This window comes from Venturia canescens, chromosome 3 (assembly GCF_019457755.1).
Source record: "Venturia canescens isolate UGA chromosome 3, ASM1945775v1, whole genome shotgun sequence".
Classification (NCBI taxonomy): domain Eukaryota; kingdom Metazoa; phylum Arthropoda; class Insecta; order Hymenoptera; family Ichneumonidae; genus Venturia; species Venturia canescens.
The window spans coordinates 6688608-6706344 of record NC_057423.1 but is presented as its reverse complement, the minus strand read 5'-3'; the positions used below and the strand labels follow the sequence as shown (position 1 = coordinate 6706344).

Here is a 17737-nt window from a genome sequence, read left to right as displayed (position 1 = left end):
TCGAGAGAATTCATACACATGGAGAGCGAGTGAAAAGGGGGATTAAAAAAGCGCATGAAAAACGAGGGGAGGGAAGAGCGGGAGGGGCGCACATCGGAGTCTGCGAGTGTGCGTTACCCCTGCGAAAACCACAGTCATCTCGGGAGGCAGGAAAAACAATTTGTGAATCTTTTGTCGCAGCCTTGTGTACTCGTGACAAATAACGCACATAAAATTCTCCGCGCGCGAAGTAATATAAAGAAATCACTTGATACAGGCAAGACATTTAGTTTGACGTCGTTACATTCTTGTCGCGGATTACCGTTACAAACGCGAGGATCGTAATGGAATGATGGCACGTGAATGAGGGAGAGTTCGCCTCGGGTCTTTCTTACGATGAGCTCAATCACTATAGAGCAATCGTGCATGGGAATAAAATCAATTTAAAAGTATCATTCGATGGATAATGGAATTGCGTTACGACGTTCAGTATTCAGGCTTCTGCTGTCAGTTTCTCTCGATCGGGAAAAGGTGCAGAGACTTTCAAAAGACTCACGAGATAACGTTCAATGTAAAAATCGTTAAGAGACAAGAATAGCAGAGAAGATTGAATGAAATTGATCGAGAAAACACACTCACCTGACGTTGATCGGCTGCATCGGATGTTCTTGTTGCAAATAAATGGGCTGTTGATATCCGCCAGAATCTAAATTAAGCCCATCGGGAGAATGTTGCATGCCTGCATTCTGCATCATCTAGAAACATAAATTAATATGCGTCCGTGATATTATTTCGGGATGATATTCTCTTCGAAATACTTTACGGAAATATCAATATTACAGTACCGAAATAAAGCCGGTTTAACGGGGATAATATTGTTCGAGGTTGTGATGGATTTCGGTGGATTCGAGTTCAAGTCAGAAGGAACTATGATTTATTACAGTCGATGTATAGCTCCTCCCCCCCGACTGCGATGGAATGTGTAGCGAATATTGCAAGAATTCATAACGGATTTCATAAAACTCAGTATTTATCCTAACAAAAATTCAGAACGAATGAAAAATGGAATTGTCATGTCGACGATACTTTTCCGGTGGTCGTCAATCATCCGAAAAATAAAGGAAGAAGCGAAATAAAAAAATGAAAATAAAATAGGGGGCCGGGGGGGGGGGGGGGGGGGGGAACTCTATTTGTACGTGTATACGAAAAATTTCAACGAATTTCCGTACGAATGAAAATACCGTGGGATTTAATATTGGCGGATCAGACGAGATTGCCGATTGACAAGAGCAAATAGACGGGGGAACACAGCCTCGACGTTGAGGGAGGAAAAAAAACAATGCGCAAGACAAGCAGAATATCGCAGAGAGAAAGAAATTTCAAGAGGCTCAAGTATAAACGAGCGAGCGAGAGAGAGAGAGAGAGAGAGAGAGAGAGAGAGAGAGAGAGGGAGGGAGGGAGAAAGAGGCAGGAGAATACCGAGTAGAAAAGTTAAATTCGGTTGAACAAAGTGGAAAAAGAGTGAGCGAATATGACGAAGATCGACGGAGACGCGTCCCGGACGAATTGTCTTGCATGCCTAAGAGATGGACTTTTCCATTTTTTTCCCAGTCATTTTTCACGGTACAACTCTTTGAGAATGATGCAGCAAGTAGAATGAGTGAGCAGTCAACACACAACTGTGGAATTTCGTTTTTTTTTTCAACGTCCTCATGTATACTTATTGTGCTCGTAATATCATAAAAATTTCAATAGAGATTTATTTGTAGCTCGTATGCGTAGCAGGAGAAAAGAAAAATAAAGTAAATGAGAGCACGAAAAATGTGTGACAGGAAATAGTGAAATTACGAAAAAAATATTTTCCCAAAGTGCCGCTTGAATATTCTGTACACGCGTCATTCAAAAGCCTGAAATTGGATGGTTGTGCTGGCACTTCAATATGCTTCTCGATTAACATAGCCATTTGAAAAACGAACATTTTCACATTTTTCTTCAGAATATCTCTCGAGAAATTGAATAATATACGGAAAAAATAGCGATCGCGCGACTTCGAGGAACACATTCACGAAGCGAGTCGGTGAATACGTTAATTTTTTTTATTTTCTCCCCCCCCTCCAACCTTCCAGCCCCTTTCAAGTACAACGAAGTTGGCGCATGCAAAAAATATGCAAATTTTATGGCTTTCCAAGCGTTTTTCATATTCCTCCTATAAATCCTTGATACAGCTTGCTCCTCTGAAATCTTTTTAATTCTTTAATATCCATTGGTATAATGAATGGTTCCGCCCGCTTGACAGCGAGGTCACAAACGAATCCGTGGGTTGTATCGAGACGATTTAACGACTTCCGCGTTCCTCAGCTGCATTATATGCAACTTGCTTTTTGTATTTTTTTGTTCTCTCTCACTCTTTCGGTTTTTCGAGCTACGCGAGACGTCCTCAAGAGGCTTTTTCCCTCAATATTCTCTCTAATGATCTGACCTATTACACATTGAGTTTCGTAATTGCATATTACGAAGAACAATCGAGATGAATGAAGGAGGTCAAGGAGATTGAGGAGCGAGAATATTCGAACGATCGTTAAAGATGAGAGGAAAGAAGAAGGAAAACTATAAACGAATAAAAGAAGAAGATTGAAAAAGATGTTGCAAGTGCGAGGAGCACTTGCTACTTGGTAAAATCTTACCTGAGACTGGTAAGTGTGAAGATCATGTTGTTGCTGTTGGTGATGCTGTTGGTGTTGTTGATGCTGGTGAGGATGTATGGCCGGAATGTCGAAGTCTTCGTCGCCAAAGCTCGGCGTGTGAAATGTCTGCAACATAACAATAAATAAGCAGGGTAATTAGTTGACGGTTTTAAACGTAGAAATTGGACAGATCGACAACTCGATTATGCTCGATGAGTATCAACAGTTTCATCAGAGAATTTTCGGCCTGGTTCCATTAATTATTACACATTTTCGTGACGCAAAGCTGAGTCAATAAAGTCTTGGCACGTCGCTATGAACCTCGATTGATTAACATCTCGAATCAACGTTTTTATCTGACAATCAAGATAATTATAATCAAAGTAGGCCAAATAGGACTCATTGCTCAATTTCGTTCGCCCTTGTATTTCGTGAGCGAGATATTTCAACGTTCAAATCTGAGCATCGTCGACTTTATTTCTGTCCCGATAGTACTCGTGTCATTCAAGTTGGCATGGCCCGTTCCTAATTCCCCTAATTACGATTTAATGGTGCACACAAACACACCGGAGTGACAAAACAAGCAGGTATTCGGAACGCACCAACGTTTTTCAACAAATTATTATTATCCTCCCAAGACCTTCGCGTTTTTCACGTGAAATAACCGCTTTTTTCTTGCTTCTCAAAGATTTTTTGCAACACGCTTGTAACGAGAGAACAATGCATCGCTCAAATCCAGTCACCTAATAATCATACAATGAAGTTATTCGCTGCTTTCGTGACGTCAGTCTTATACCGGATGATGAATATTGCAGACTTTTCATCGCATGTTTCTTACTTATTAACCTGTAATACGCAATTATTCAACTTGAGTGATCTTCCGAAAGATTTAACGAACACATCCGCGAGTCTAAGTGTGTGTGTGTGTATGTGTGTGTGCGCGTGTGCGCGCCTAGAAAACTTAATACGTCGCAGATCCAATCTGCGGTGTACCTAATTACCGGCTCGTACACCTCGGAGCCGGAGCGTACATAAGTTTCAACGAAAAAAAAGGAAAATAAAAAAAAAAAAGAAAAAAAAATATGGAAGAATTAAATAAAAACTGGTGATTCCGATCTCGGATTTGTCTTAATGACCAAACCTTCATGATCGTAAACCTTCGTGACTCGGAAGAACAAAATCTTTCCTAAAATCAAGCAACTCTACCGCGGCAATCCAAAGATGGATTTATGGGAATGGGAGAACGAACGAAATAACAACACCGGAAAAATCGCAGTCTCCAATTATTCGCTGAAACGATGTCTGCGAATCGGAGCAGTGTTCAGTCTTTTTTCCCTCTCTCTCTCTCTCTCTCTCTCTCTTCATTTCCCATTCGTTAATTGGACACATTGTACTCCGATAATGAACTTCGTGAAAAGTATAAGCGAGCTAAATTTCAAAGACGTGCCTCATCGTGTTATTCTACGACGAGAACAATTCCGCAGCTCCGTGCACTCCTCAATATTGTTCGATGGAACTCGGCTCAACTACGAAATTCACCTATCACTTTGTAATTATCAATTTTGAGATAGCGCGCCGTTCATAGTGTACGGGATTTCTATCATGATCAAACGCTTTGTGTGGCAATAATTACGAAATATTTTACAACCAACGCTCTCTCGATCTCACTCACGTACATACTCGACCTTCGTTTTTTCTGATCAATATTAATAGCTGAAAAAAACGGAATTGCGGTACGACAAATAAAATTATTTTCGACCGAAACGTCGGTTGGCTGAAAGTGCTTCATTAAACGAGAAAAATTCTTTGACTCCAGCGTTTGGGAAGTGGAATTCGTTGTTTTAAGCTTATTTTCAAGACAATTTCAAGATAACTGACGTTACTCCAAGTTGGAATAAAGTTTATTCAAATAATAATGGAATTCCCAAGTGGAAAGAAGTGACGAAAAAGATGTGAAGATCCCAATTGCAGCTTGTTTCCGGCTTGCATTTGACCCTCGTCCAGAATCAATACGAGCTCGTGTTAGGATACGTCAAAGATGAAGAAAAAAATGATAAGCAATCAAATGCAGTGCTGCGGGAGCGGAGGAGAAAATGTGAGAGATTAGAAGCTTGTAGGAATGAAAAAAAAGGGAACGAAATCCGAGGGTAAGAGACGTTTAGATTCTCCAGATACACGATAAGACGAGGGGGAAGGGGAGAGCACATTGGTAGGGACAAAGGGAGAAAGGGACAGAACGACAGCGACAGCAAAAGGAAGAGAGAGAAGGGGAGGAAGGGACAAAAATAGAAAAGAAAGGAACACATAAAAGCAGTGAAAGAAGCAAAAAGTTGAGAGAGCCCCTCTCGCGAGTTCACCGACGCGTATGATAGATATATTGTTGAAAATCCTTTTAACAATTTATTCCGAGTAGTCCCCGGTCCGATCCTGTTATATATGCCTGTGCGATTTTCTCGCCGTTCAAAGAGCCAAGAGCAAAAGAGAGAGAGAGAGAGAGAGAGAGAGAGAGTGAGCTATTTCGTGGAGGAGGTAAGCGGGGGTCGTGAGTGAAGGAGGAGAAAATAATTTTGTTGTAGAAGCCCGGAGCAACATCGATCCGCGTTGCTCGCGAGGTTGTGTGCCAGCGGTGATATAGAGGAAAGTCAGGAGAGGTAGGAGGGTCGAGGGAGGAAGGGGGCTGAGGTGATGTACGATATAGAAGAGTGAAGAGGAAATAAAAGTTTTTTAAATTGGATTTAATAGCATCAGGAATTTTCCTTTGAAGGAAAACCGGGGGAGGTTAACCTATTGATCGACGCGTTCCCTCTCTTCTCCGCGTGGCTCTTTCCGCTCTCGCTCTTTTCGATCCACTACTAACATTGTCGTAACTACCACAAACGTGGCTTTCATACGAGCAGGTCAAAAAGGAGCATTCTACGGAGAGGAAACTTTTGAGAGAAAAGCTCTCCCTCTCTCTCTCTCTCGTGGGCAGCCAATTTATTTGGTGCTCAGCATTTTAAATCTTTGTGCCAATAACAACGTCTCTCCTCTGCTCTCAGCGATGCTAAATTCCGATGAATATTGTGACGAGCAACCAGACCGATTTGCATTCTGCTACAGCCATCCTCGATCGTAGCTTCTCTCTTTCTCTTACTTTTCTTTCCCCCGTACATTAAGATGCGAATAGTCGAAATAAGACGGGCGCGGAATACGTGTGGATGGAGCAACTCGAATCGAGCGAGCAGGAGCGAAAGAGACAAGAGAGATCTCATTGTACGAGACGATTAAATAATTTCGCGATGACTCGATCGTAATCGCGCTATAACTCGCGTCTCCACATTCAATGGATGAACAATCATCAAGGAATTTATGTTTCCATTGTTTGATTCCCCACCCCGAGATATCTACTTACATACGTGGGTCTATAAATAAGCACGCGCATCACATCGAAACTTACGTACTTTCATATTAGGCATAATAATGCGAGCTGCGAGAACAAACAGTGCGAATAGCGTTCGCGGTACGAGGCGATAATTAATGGACGCGTTTTCTCATCTCCCCAAGCAAAGTGCCAGCTTTTTTATATCCATTTTCTTTTCATTACAGTACTCTCGATATTTATAATTTACGAAGAGCGTAGACACGCTCGATCGATCGAGTTTTACCTGACGAATCAAAAGGAACATTTTACTTTTGAGTGTATTCGCGCGCTTGTAGCAAACTCGCTGTTGGCAGACGCAGCGGTGAGTCACGAGTGATACAAACGCGCCTCGTGGGTGCGCGCCCGGCTCATAAATCTCGGGTACAAATCATCTGCGAGCCTTATCGCGAAGCGCACCGCGTTGAGCACCTTCTGATGGGTGGATATCGTTGGAATTCTTTTGCGCAAGCGTCTGATAAAGAGCGGAGAAAAAAAAACAACCACGGCCTTCCGACAGCAGTGGAAAATTGGGCGAGGGAAGCAGGGCGGGCGAAGTATCTCGACAAATGCGTCATTGAATTATGGGCGTTGGAAAAAAGGTCATCAAAATTTATGGTAAGAAATGATAATGAGAGCGGGGCAGATTTACAGTTTTCTGTTGCTTTCACGCACACCCGAACGTCTGTAAATCAAACTTCATAGTTACTTTGTTTGTTGAATCATGACCTAATTTCGGGACTCGATTTCGCGATGTACGAGCAAATGCTTATTGCTCGGTTGTAACGATTTCGGGAAAGCGTAACTGCGAAATGAAAGCTTCGATGATTTGAGGGGGGGCAACAGCGTGTTGAGGTTTTATAAGGATGAAAAGAATCGAGAAAAGAGAAATAAGATAAAGGGGAGGGGGGAATGGAGAAAGAGTAAGACAAGTATTGTGGCAATTTGGGAAAAGTTCGAGGGAACCCAAACGACATCTGGTTCGTTGCTTGAAGCGAGATAACGTTTAGAGGCAGTGACAAAAGGTGTCTTACAGCTGTGCTAAGAGGATTTCGAACGTTATCGTATTTCTTGCCACTTTCTTCCGTTTCCTCGTCTCTTTTCCATCGGGTTTTCCCTCATTTTCTCGCTGCCGCGACAAAATATTAAGGCACACGAGGACAGAAAGAGAACGAGACAGGGATCTCGAGGAGACTCGTGGAATATTGTACTAATAAGTATAGGAAGCTGCAAGGCAATTCGGAGTCGAAGAAGGGACACATAAACCTCGCAAATACAAGTTGGAATCCCTTGCCGGGTGTGGCTCCCTCCTCTCTTTCTCTCTTTTAGTTTTCCCTCGTATAACAAGAATTATATTATCATTATACGTCGAGTCTATAACACAAAACCCTCGTTAAGATCCCCCACTGACGGTGGGGGAGAAGGAAATCTCTTATCGAGGAGCTATAACGAGAAGACCTTCATCCCTGTGCTCAGAATGACGCTGATGTTAAGATTCCTCGTCTTTTAGAGCCTCGCCAGAGACTCGCGAACAATTATACACAACTTCGAGCATAACTATACATGCATAAACGTATAAATCCATAAATACAAAGACAGGACAGCCTCACACATACGTGCATAGACAAAAATAATGTGGACACACAGTTGGGCAATTACACATGTATTTATGTGCGGGGCATAAAACATCGCAGAGAGTGTGGGCCATTATCGTTATCAGGGAATACAGGATGGGGAGTGCGCGGCAAATTAATTTGTGCCAACATGCCCAAGAACGCGAGGAGGAGGCGGCCGCGCGCGCACGAGCGTGAGAAACTAAAAGCACTGCTTTTTCATTTTTCGTGCGGGCACATCCAACAGCAGGAAACTTCCTGATAACTACAACGTCCATTCAAGCTCTTGATGTGTTATCGCTGCTTTTTTGTGAATAAAGGAGCGTACGTTCCATGGATATAGGTATATGCGTAATGAGGGGAGAAGGAGGAAGAGAAACAGTCTGAAGACTCGAGTTTGGGGGACACAAAAGTTGAGTAAGAAAAACCTGGCGCACGAGAGTGTATCGGGTTGGCAAGAGACGTCATTTTTCTCTCGACAACCGCAAAACTAAACTCGTTCCTCCATCTCGTTAAAACTTGTGCTCTCTGCCTCTCCTCTCAGCCAACTTACTTCGCTGAGGAAATATTATTTAGATGGTTTCCCTCCTGCCTCCCTTTTCCCAGTCGCTGGGCTCCAATTTCCCAGGCCCGCTAGCCCCTGCGTTCTCCTCCTCGTGGCTCTTCCAACTTCTATTTTTATTTCTCACCTTCAATGGAAAATTTCTCTCAGCACTTCTCCCGTCTAATCCTCCCTGGGCTCCAGTTTCTATTTCGTTTGTTCTCTTCCTCCTCGATTCAATACTTTTCAGGGTTTATCTTCTTGGCTCATGTCCGCGCGGGATTCTTTCGTTCGCTTTATTTCACGGGCGCTCGCCAGCCGATGGGGCAGCACTGTCTATCAACGCGTTGCCGAATCGAGTTACGGATTCAACCAACAAGTAGAATCTCGTGAGTCGAGCGAGTGTTTATCGGCCAGTCTCGATACTCGGCTACTTTTATTTTGTTTCTACTCAAACCTTTTGAAAGATCGCCGCTCGATGCCGCCTTGTCATTTATTCCCGATGCGATAAGCTGCTCAACAAATAATAGCAAAGCGTGGCCTTCCCCTCGTCTTCGAGACTCCATTTTTTCCCCGGTACTTTTCCTCCCGTCTCCCCCGTGCCATTGAACGAAAAATAAACCAAAATGAATTCGAAGCCGCGCGGCATCGCGGTATTATTCGAAAGATTCAGCAGCAGCACCAGAGAGATCGTTCGTAATAACTTTCATTCGACTCTTCATAAAATTTCTACTCTATTTTTAGCCGAGATGGAGTGAGATACTACTGACGTTACTACGTTTAAAGTATTTTTTTTCCTCTCACGAGGCTTTTAGCGTTTTTTCCTAGCTCCTCCTCCTCCTTCTCCGATATAACCGCTGTTTCATTTTGTTTCCTTTCTTTTCATTTAACTTCACAAATAACCGGATAGTTTGCACGATCGTTTTGCACTTTAGCCATTCTCGATGTTACTTCGCTTTTACTACTCTGTATATTTATATCCACGTGCACAGAGAAGTATGCACATGTGAGGATAGAATAGAAGAAAGTTCAATTCTCGTGTTCGATGTGTTGGTAGCTGTGTAGTTGTCTCCTTGAAAACCCGTTAAACCAAAGCATCGGGCTATTGTAGCTTTATGGCTGGGTAATGGCGTGCCGAGAATTGTGGGAAATTACACGTTACCCCTGGCGCCCTCATCTTCACCCCTGAATCTCCCGCGTTCAGTAATTCCTGGCGAGTCTTTCATCTCTCGCCAAGTAGTCAGCATCCTTCACACTCGTTTCTTCGTCTCCCCCTTGCTCTCTGCCTCATTCTTATTCCCATGCGCACACCCTCGCTGACCCGGGTAAACGACTCCGCAAGCTTTTGCAATCAGCCTGACGTTTGTTTACGATTGTACGAGGCATCGAGCCGAGTACAGACGAAACAATAGACCTCGACTGCTTCTTAAGAAGACTCGGTCGAGGGAGAATATTGTATTTCAGTAAATTAGGAATTTTCAAAGCTACCACTCCCCTTCCTCGGCGATGTTACTCCTTTCATCTCGAGAAGCCTTTCACCGACTAATCGCAACGGAACAAAACGCTAAATTTTACAATTTACAGACTCTTCTCGCTTTTAATTACGGGAAGAGCTTCGTTTTTTCTCTTCGTTTTAGTTTATTTTTTATTAAACTTTTGATAAAACAAAAGTTCATTTCGATTCTGCGAGAAAAGCGAGCACGGAGATTCTCCGAACAATTAAGCGTTTTTCAAACGTTTCAATGACTTCGTGAGCGCTTTATTCAACATTTGTACACGAAATGGAACCCTGGAAACTAAATAAAAAGCTTCGCCCTTACTTTTCGTTCAAACTCCCCTCGTCAAAAGTATATTTTGACCGAGGCCTCGGAAGCAGTTACCTCATTTTCCTCTTATCTCAATCACCCCTACACCGGGGGAGTAGGTCTTTCATTCACCTTTTTTCTCCTTTTCTCGTCCGCAATCCTCTCAGCCCAAATCTCATCGAAGTATTGACCTCTCGCCTTACGTTGGCAATGGACCAGCCGAAGATTCGATAACGGTTTATTGTACATTCGTTTCACTCGTTCTGATTCAATTGTTTCGAGTTTTTTTTTCTCCTTTTTTTTCTCGAATATCATCGAAATGGGGGGAGCTCTGTACAGATATGAAAGCGACGAGAGAACCATCCGTTGTTTTTTGTGATGAAAAAGACAGAAGGAGGGCAAGTGGGGCATTTTATTAAGGCTGGAACTTGGGACACGAACGGTGCGACAAAAGAAAGGAAAGAAGAGAATTTCTTTGAGAATGAGACGAAAAAGGGAGGCTCGCCGTCGTCGTCGTCGTTCGTCTTTTTGACGACAGGAAGCGATTCGCTCACTATTCACACGAATAAGTTAACACAGAAGAATGCGCATACGAAAGTATGCAGATAAATGGCGACTGAAGAGAAGTAACATGGCAAGAATAAATACGAAATGTTGTTTCGTCGTTGCAGGATTTGTGTAACGAGTTGCTTGCACGTTTAATCGAACAATGCGAGTGCTTTACGTTAGTGCGTCCATTGCGTAACGAGAAAATAAGCGAGAGGTAAGCGCGCGCGCGCGCGCGCGCTGCCGGAGTGTCTTTTTCCATCGTTCTTTCTCCGCGCTGTGTCTTATATCATTTTTTAATCACCGTGGATAATCGTTGCGTATAAATTGAGAAAATAAAGACGCCAGGAGCACAAGCTGGGGAAGGAAAAGGAAGAAGTGAGCGCGGGCAATGAGTCGTCGAATGAGACGAGAAAATTAATAGCGTTTTGTGAAATCGTTTAATAACGAATATGCGATTTCTCGTTAAGGATTATTGCGAATAACGAGAGAAATAGCAGACAGCAAGAGAGAAAAACGAAGCGAGAAAGAGCGCCAACGAGAATTGTGTTACTTTATACGCCTTGATTTATTACACATAAGCGAGTTTTAATATAATTATGCACATTACGAATGCGAGCTACGAGCAGGAATGTGATTATGAAAATGGATTTATAATGCTATACGAGAGCGGGTGATTTTTTTCGACAGATAAAACGAGATCGTGTTTGTATTTGAGGCGCAATTACTTTACGTGTGCGAGGAATACGCTCAAGACGTGTAATTCGACAGTTAATTAAGCTCTCTTTTGGCATTGATTTGCGAACAAACGTTGTACCTCGCTTGTGAAACTTATTTTTTAGTCATTTTCACCATAACGTAGAGAAACTAAGGAAGAGGCAGATAAAGTGTTAAGTTGCTCAAGTATACTGCAGTCGAGGTTATTTATCGATGATGTTTTAACGCCAGGAGCGACATTTTCCATCGTAATGTTACACCGGAGCTGGGAACGTCGTTTTAAATTTTTCGTCAAGCTCCAAAGTGCCTTTTTCAACATTTTTTTCGTCATTTTCTTACGACAATAATCGCCATGAGATCCGGCTCGGTGAGGATTCGATGAATGAAATAATTCGAGGATTCATGCGTGACGAAAAAAATGCATGACGTTGACGATATTTTCGTCTAAAGTGACATTCGTGTCGGGAAAATAAAGTAGAATTTCAAGGTAATTGAGACTGAAGCTTTGATGGATTCGAAGGGAAGAATAAAGAATATAATTTGATTGCGGTAACTCTGTATTACCTTCGGATATATTCAACGAGCAAAACATGTCGATAAAAAAGAATTAACAATCGATCATATTGTCGGAGGTGATTGACGTTTTGAGGCAAAAGCCTGATTTCATGATCAATCAATTTTCCATGCAACGGGGCGTTATTCCTGTCCGAAATGTCAATTAAGCTGGATTTAAATCGCGCTAAATATTAATCCCCGCATCGATATATATTTATGCAAGAATCGTTATACGCCGGGATATAATGCGCAGCGTTGTGTGAATAAAATTATCGCAAAAAAAAGTTTGTAGAAAAAACTCACGTTAAACATTATAAAAATACGGATAAAAGTGAGTTCGGTATTATGATAAAACGATGTTGCGTACTTCAATTATTTCAGTCGACGATATACTGACACGCAAAAGGCCCAAGCCTATTACAAAGACGACGATTTTTATCTTTACACTCGAACCGATAACGATAATAATAACTGATAAGAGTCATTAAAATAGCAGAGTTATAAGAGATTAATACGCAGAATGAAACACACTTGATAATCGAAATGAAAATATATGGTGTCTACAGAAACATTGCACGCTTTATTTATAACGGAACATGATAAATCTCCGAGTAAAACATTGCCTCAAAGTGTCCAACAAAATCGAATGATTCACGGAAATAAAAAAATAGTAAGAATTACTATGCCGCCATTGTGTCAGGCTTCTATATCGCCCATTTTTAATGGGGTTTTTACCAAAAAAAAACATTTTAATTTTCAAGTAAATTCCGAATAAAAATTCTTAAATTGCGTTAACGTTTGAACCGTGCTATTTTTTTCTACGTAGTTCGGTGAGAAAAGATTGTAAAATTTATGTTTACTCGACGATGAACTGTACAGTAGAATTATTAATGCGCCGTTTAGCTGTGATTGGTACTGTTTTCACAATAAAAATAAACAGTTGAACATAGTCAAATTTGAGAGGAACTCGAAGACAAGGATCGACGATCGGCCAAAGTGTTTAGAAATTTACGATGCTACGTAGGAGAACTTCATTCGTGCTTGTATACCATTTTTTTTGGCATCACACACCAATTATCGTCGAGTTCTCGCTTCTCAAAAAATGACTATGTATGCTCGTAAGAATGAATAAATATTACGATGCAAAACACTACTCCTATGGCACCATAGTAGTTTGTTACTGGAATTTTCTCTCCGGTATCATGACGAGTAAGCCGAATTCCTGCTGGTTCGCAGTGAGCGAGAGCTGCTGCAATTTCACGAATTTTGCCAGCTCGAAATGTCAGGTCCTCCGGAGTATCAAACAACGTGGATGGTTGAGCGCTTAATTTGATTGTGTCGAGGCGTGCGCGAGTACGAGGCCGCGTGCGTCGGCTCGCTCGCGCAAAGCTTCGACGAGTGTTTCCGGTTTGGGTAAGCAAAGTGCGCCGTGCACTGTTAGTCCCAGCAGCCGCACTTAATACGCATTCACCAACGCCCGTATCTGCCACGCACCGACCTTTAATTCTCGTACCAGTGCATTTCACCGGAGACACTTGCCCTTGTCGTTTTCGTGGGTGTGAATTACACGATCTGTCTTATTGTAATCGAGAGTGATGGGCGTTCAGCGACCATTAAGAGGATGCAGTTGTTCCGCAAACGCTTACGTTACGTGCAAACTTTCCTCCGAACAAGCTCAGTGCTTGATGTTTCGTGTGTAGGGACGTACGAGAATAATGCAAACGATGGAGGATCAGCAGCAGCTTCCCCCTCGGAAGCACTCGATTCGTTGGGACTTTTTCGTTCCATTTTTCAACCGAAATTATTTCGATTTTTATTTTATTTGCAATCAAATTGAAATGTATTGGAAGGATCGTTGAAAGAATCGGTTTTCATCGAAAATCATGGAGTTAGTGAAACTTCAAGACGTTGCATAAGTGACGAAAGATTTTGGCGCAAATTCTTCCACTGGACATTGCATTATGTGGCGATAAAGACACTCATTTCTCTTTGATCTTGAGTTCATATTACATTCTGTTGATAAAACTTGCTCCCCTTCGAGCAGAAGGGACCAAATGAGATTAAGGAGCCCGATTCTCGAAGATTCTCATCATTATGTTTTCGCAATAATCATTTGAAATTCGTCAATTTGAGGCTGGATATATCTCATTATACTACAACGTCGGAGAGGTCTAATTAATGAAATTTCAGCGTAGATCCTGGCGCGTCTCTCTTATTCAACGCGTCACCGAAAGATAACGAAGTTTTATTATTAGCTCTCGCAGAGAGAATATGGCGCGGCCTCTCCTGAAATATGGCTTTTGCCACTAAATACCCCGAGCAGCGAATTCACGTTTCATGAAGCCTCGACGAAGGAAGACGAATCGCAAGCATTCTCAACGTGTCTTTAATTTAAAGTGGAAGAAAAAATGAAAGAGATAAAACAAAACGAGAATAAACAACGACAACAAGACGAAACATAGAAAAAAAATTGGAGAAAGAAAACGAAGAAAAAAATGGTCAACTCGAGAGGTTATAATTGACGCGAGTCTTCCTCGACTGCTAATAACACCGAGTTCATCGGACAAAAACTATTTTTTCCGCTTCGCAGTTTCTCATTATTCACTCGGATTCAAGCACTGCGAGCACAAATTCGAGGATCATTTTTAAATTCTTTTTTTTCCCCTCTACTCATATCCGACTCGTTGCGGTCCACGGATTTCAACATAATTGCGTAAACGTATCCGATTTGACCTATCAAAATATTTATTGATAAACGATCAATTTCGGACGACAAAAAAATGAATAAAACGTGAAAAATGTATTTTGTACTCTCACTGGAATCGGATGCTGCCTCGAAAACTTTTCAAAAATCAAAATAATCGATGTTTCCTGATACTTTTAACGATAGAACTACACTTCAATATTCGTGCACGTTAGAAAAATTGCAGTAAAAATTACTTTCATGCAAAAAAACTCACGCAGAGTTAATAAATAAACGCATAATTATCGGGATTTTAATGCAAGAGGAATCCGAAGGCCGACAGGGGCCGAAAATCAGTGTAGTGATATTGGCAGGGGAGTCCGCGAGGGATCGTTCGTTAAAACAATGAAATTATAGCCGCAGGAAAGAGAAAAAGAGAGTGGGAGCGGCCAAGGGAGGGCTCGAAGGGGGGGAGGGGGGGGGGGGGGCTAGAGGGTTATTTATTGCAGATTGCCAATTACCGAGCTCATAGATTGCACCGACCGATTGAAAACGTCCCATATTCGGTTGGAGGATGAGCTCGTGCAGTCTTCCTCCCTGCTGGCCTGTCGCCCTCCAGAGGAGTTATATTATGCTCGAAAGAATAGAGCTTTATGCTCTTTTCCCCCCGGGGGGCAGAGGCTTATCCAGCTTGATATAAAAATGAATTAAACGATAAATTTTCATCATCAAGAAACCGTGATTGTGACGAGCTTGCATGAGTTTATCTCGTTCGATCGATAGCTAAACGATTACGAGAATATTCAAAAGGAAAATGAAATCATGGCAAGCGACTATCGAGTCATTGAATCATTGAGAATAAAATGATTTGTTGTAAGGTAAGTACTTTGAGTTTCATTCGAACTGCATAAATTTTGGTATCAACGTGTGGTATATCACGACAAACAGTGACTAATGAGAGTATAGACAAATATTTAAATATCATCAATGCGTTACACTAAGAAAATATGAAAAAAGTAATTTTCTCAAAAAATTTACATGGTGGATTGTTTTTTATTATTTTTTTCGTAGCTTAATACCTGAGAATCTAGGAGAATTGCCAATTAGTCTTTTAAGGGGAAAACCATTTATTTGTCCTTCAATGCTAATATATGTCATACGCCATTCGATGGATTAACAACTGCAATGTTATTTCCTGGGATGAAATAAATGAGAGACATCAAATGATAAAGCCTTATTTTTTATGATCCCTTTGTACACGAAAGCTCGTGCCAGCAGAGGAAGTTACAAATCCAGTGCGATTAATAGCGCAGCGTGTTATTTCTCCCACCCACGGTGAGCTCGTGAGACTTTAAGCGCGAAAACCGGAAGTCGACGCGGGTGTCCCGGACCCCGTACGACGATATCTGTCTTATTCTCGCCCATTTAGCAATCACCCGCGGTGGCTCACGGCTCATTTTTACCCAAAGTCACATATATCAACGTTGCAGTACATTTTCTACAGCCCTGCACACATTTCACCTTCGTTTTTTCGATAGAGATAAAAACACGAGGGAGGGGAGAGGGAGAAAGAAAAAGAGAGAGAGAGAGAGAGAGAGAGGAAAAAAAGCAAAGTTGCTTTTTTCTACATTCGCGTCAAGAACCGGTTCTCCGCTCCACGAGTCCTAAGTCAATTTAATACGAAAAAAAAAACGCTTAGAACGAAGAAACAGGATGAGAGGAAAAATGAGAACGAGAGACAGGAGCAATTATACGAACAATTAAACCCTTTGCCCTTCGACGCGATGAAAGTAAAAAAAGAGAACGTGTTTCGTATCTAAAATGTTTCCAGTAGAAATAAGCCCTGAGGGATGTGCTTCAACCCACTTACGTTTTCGGCTTCATTTTATTCGTTAAGTATGTTAATCGTCATCATTTACTAAGCTCATGGAGTAATATTTGTCAAATTTCAAATTTCGTTATAATTCCTGCTCATTGAAATGTCATCAGATTACCTAAAATTCCTGGTGACTTTACGCTTACAACGAATGATTGAGCATCATTCGTTCATTCATCAAACCCGGATGAACGTTGCATCAAAACAGCGATCAAAATTTATTGTCCATGTTGACAGTTATTCGTAAGCTTCTAGAATCCTTTTCAGGCTAAAACGAGGAAGAATAGAAATAAAGAAAACGATTATTTACCTGATCAGCCATGTTGTAACCGTCGTGATGGTGATAAGCGGTTTGGTGATGATGCTGTGGCACGCTCAGTGACAAATCCAAGTTGTCGCTTCTCTGTAACACATCGAAAAAGATAAAAGTTTAATAGGTTAAGTGATTTTTTGAATGATGAGCATGGCGCACGAGGTGTCTCGGGCGTTGATACTGAAAAATTCATTCCAGAGATTTCAGGATCAAGTCCAACGATAAAATCTGTTCGACAGGGGGTCACACTCGCCAGTATATGCAAGAAGTTTTATCACCCGAGGCTCTTTGCGCGCTCGAGCGTTTTGTGCTTAGAGGAACCTCGCAGCTGGTCGAACAGCTGTGAACACGTGCGATTTCTTTCGTTTTTTTTCGCCCCTCGTTCTTGCCTCACCTCCGCGTGTTTCACTCGATTTCTATACTGGAACGAAGGTGTAATTTCAAAAATTTCAACCTCAACAAAATTGCCGTCTTCTCTGGAGAGTAAACGAGGAAAAGAGAGAGAGAGAGAGAGAGAGAGAGAGAGAGAGAGAGAGAGTTCGCATGAAACAATTTTGTTTTTTTTTGTTTATTTCAAACCGATGAAGGATACAAAGTGGACGTTTTGATCCAGCACACACCAGGGCAATTCAAATAATAACAACGTATATTCTTGGCACGACTATTGTATGCTATCCTCAGAATGTATACACGCAGAGTACGTACTAACGATTATACGTACACTGAAATACAATGCTACGACTGTGCAATGTGGTCATTACGAGGTACCGCTAATTAACCGATGCCTTGACCATGGAGCACGGCTAATAATCGTTATTCTAAGCGCTAATTGCCCACTCTCTTCTCTCATTCCTTCTCTCTTTCGATATCGCGATCGAACGCGAGTACCGAGTGAGAGAGAGAGAAAAAGAGAGAGAGAGAGAGAGAGAGAAAATAGACGATTATACGTTTTTGGAGGAGTGTGGGGGCAAAGTAAAGTCCGTTGGTCTGCAAGGTTATTATAAATGTATAATGACGATAATTTGTAA

The 17737-nt window shown here is 41.8% G+C and overlaps 1 protein-coding gene across 3 annotated transcripts in view; it reads right to left on the bottom strand.

Moving 5' to 3' along the window:
- LOC122408234 (TOX high mobility group box family member 3-like) overlaps nt 1-17737 on the bottom strand; it is a 187099-nt gene that overhangs the window by 18502 nt on the left and 150860 nt on the right. For all 3 annotated transcript variants that reach the window (XM_043414899.1, XM_043414900.1, XM_043414901.1), the window contains 3 exons: nt 16707-16799; nt 2664-2789; nt 619-734 (listed from right to left, as the gene is read on the bottom strand). In XM_043414899.1, the coding sequence (XP_043270834.1) occupies nt 619-734; nt 2664-2789; nt 16707-16799 (335 nt within the window). The remainder of the gene's footprint in view (nt 1-618; nt 735-2663; nt 2790-16706; nt 16800-17737) is intronic.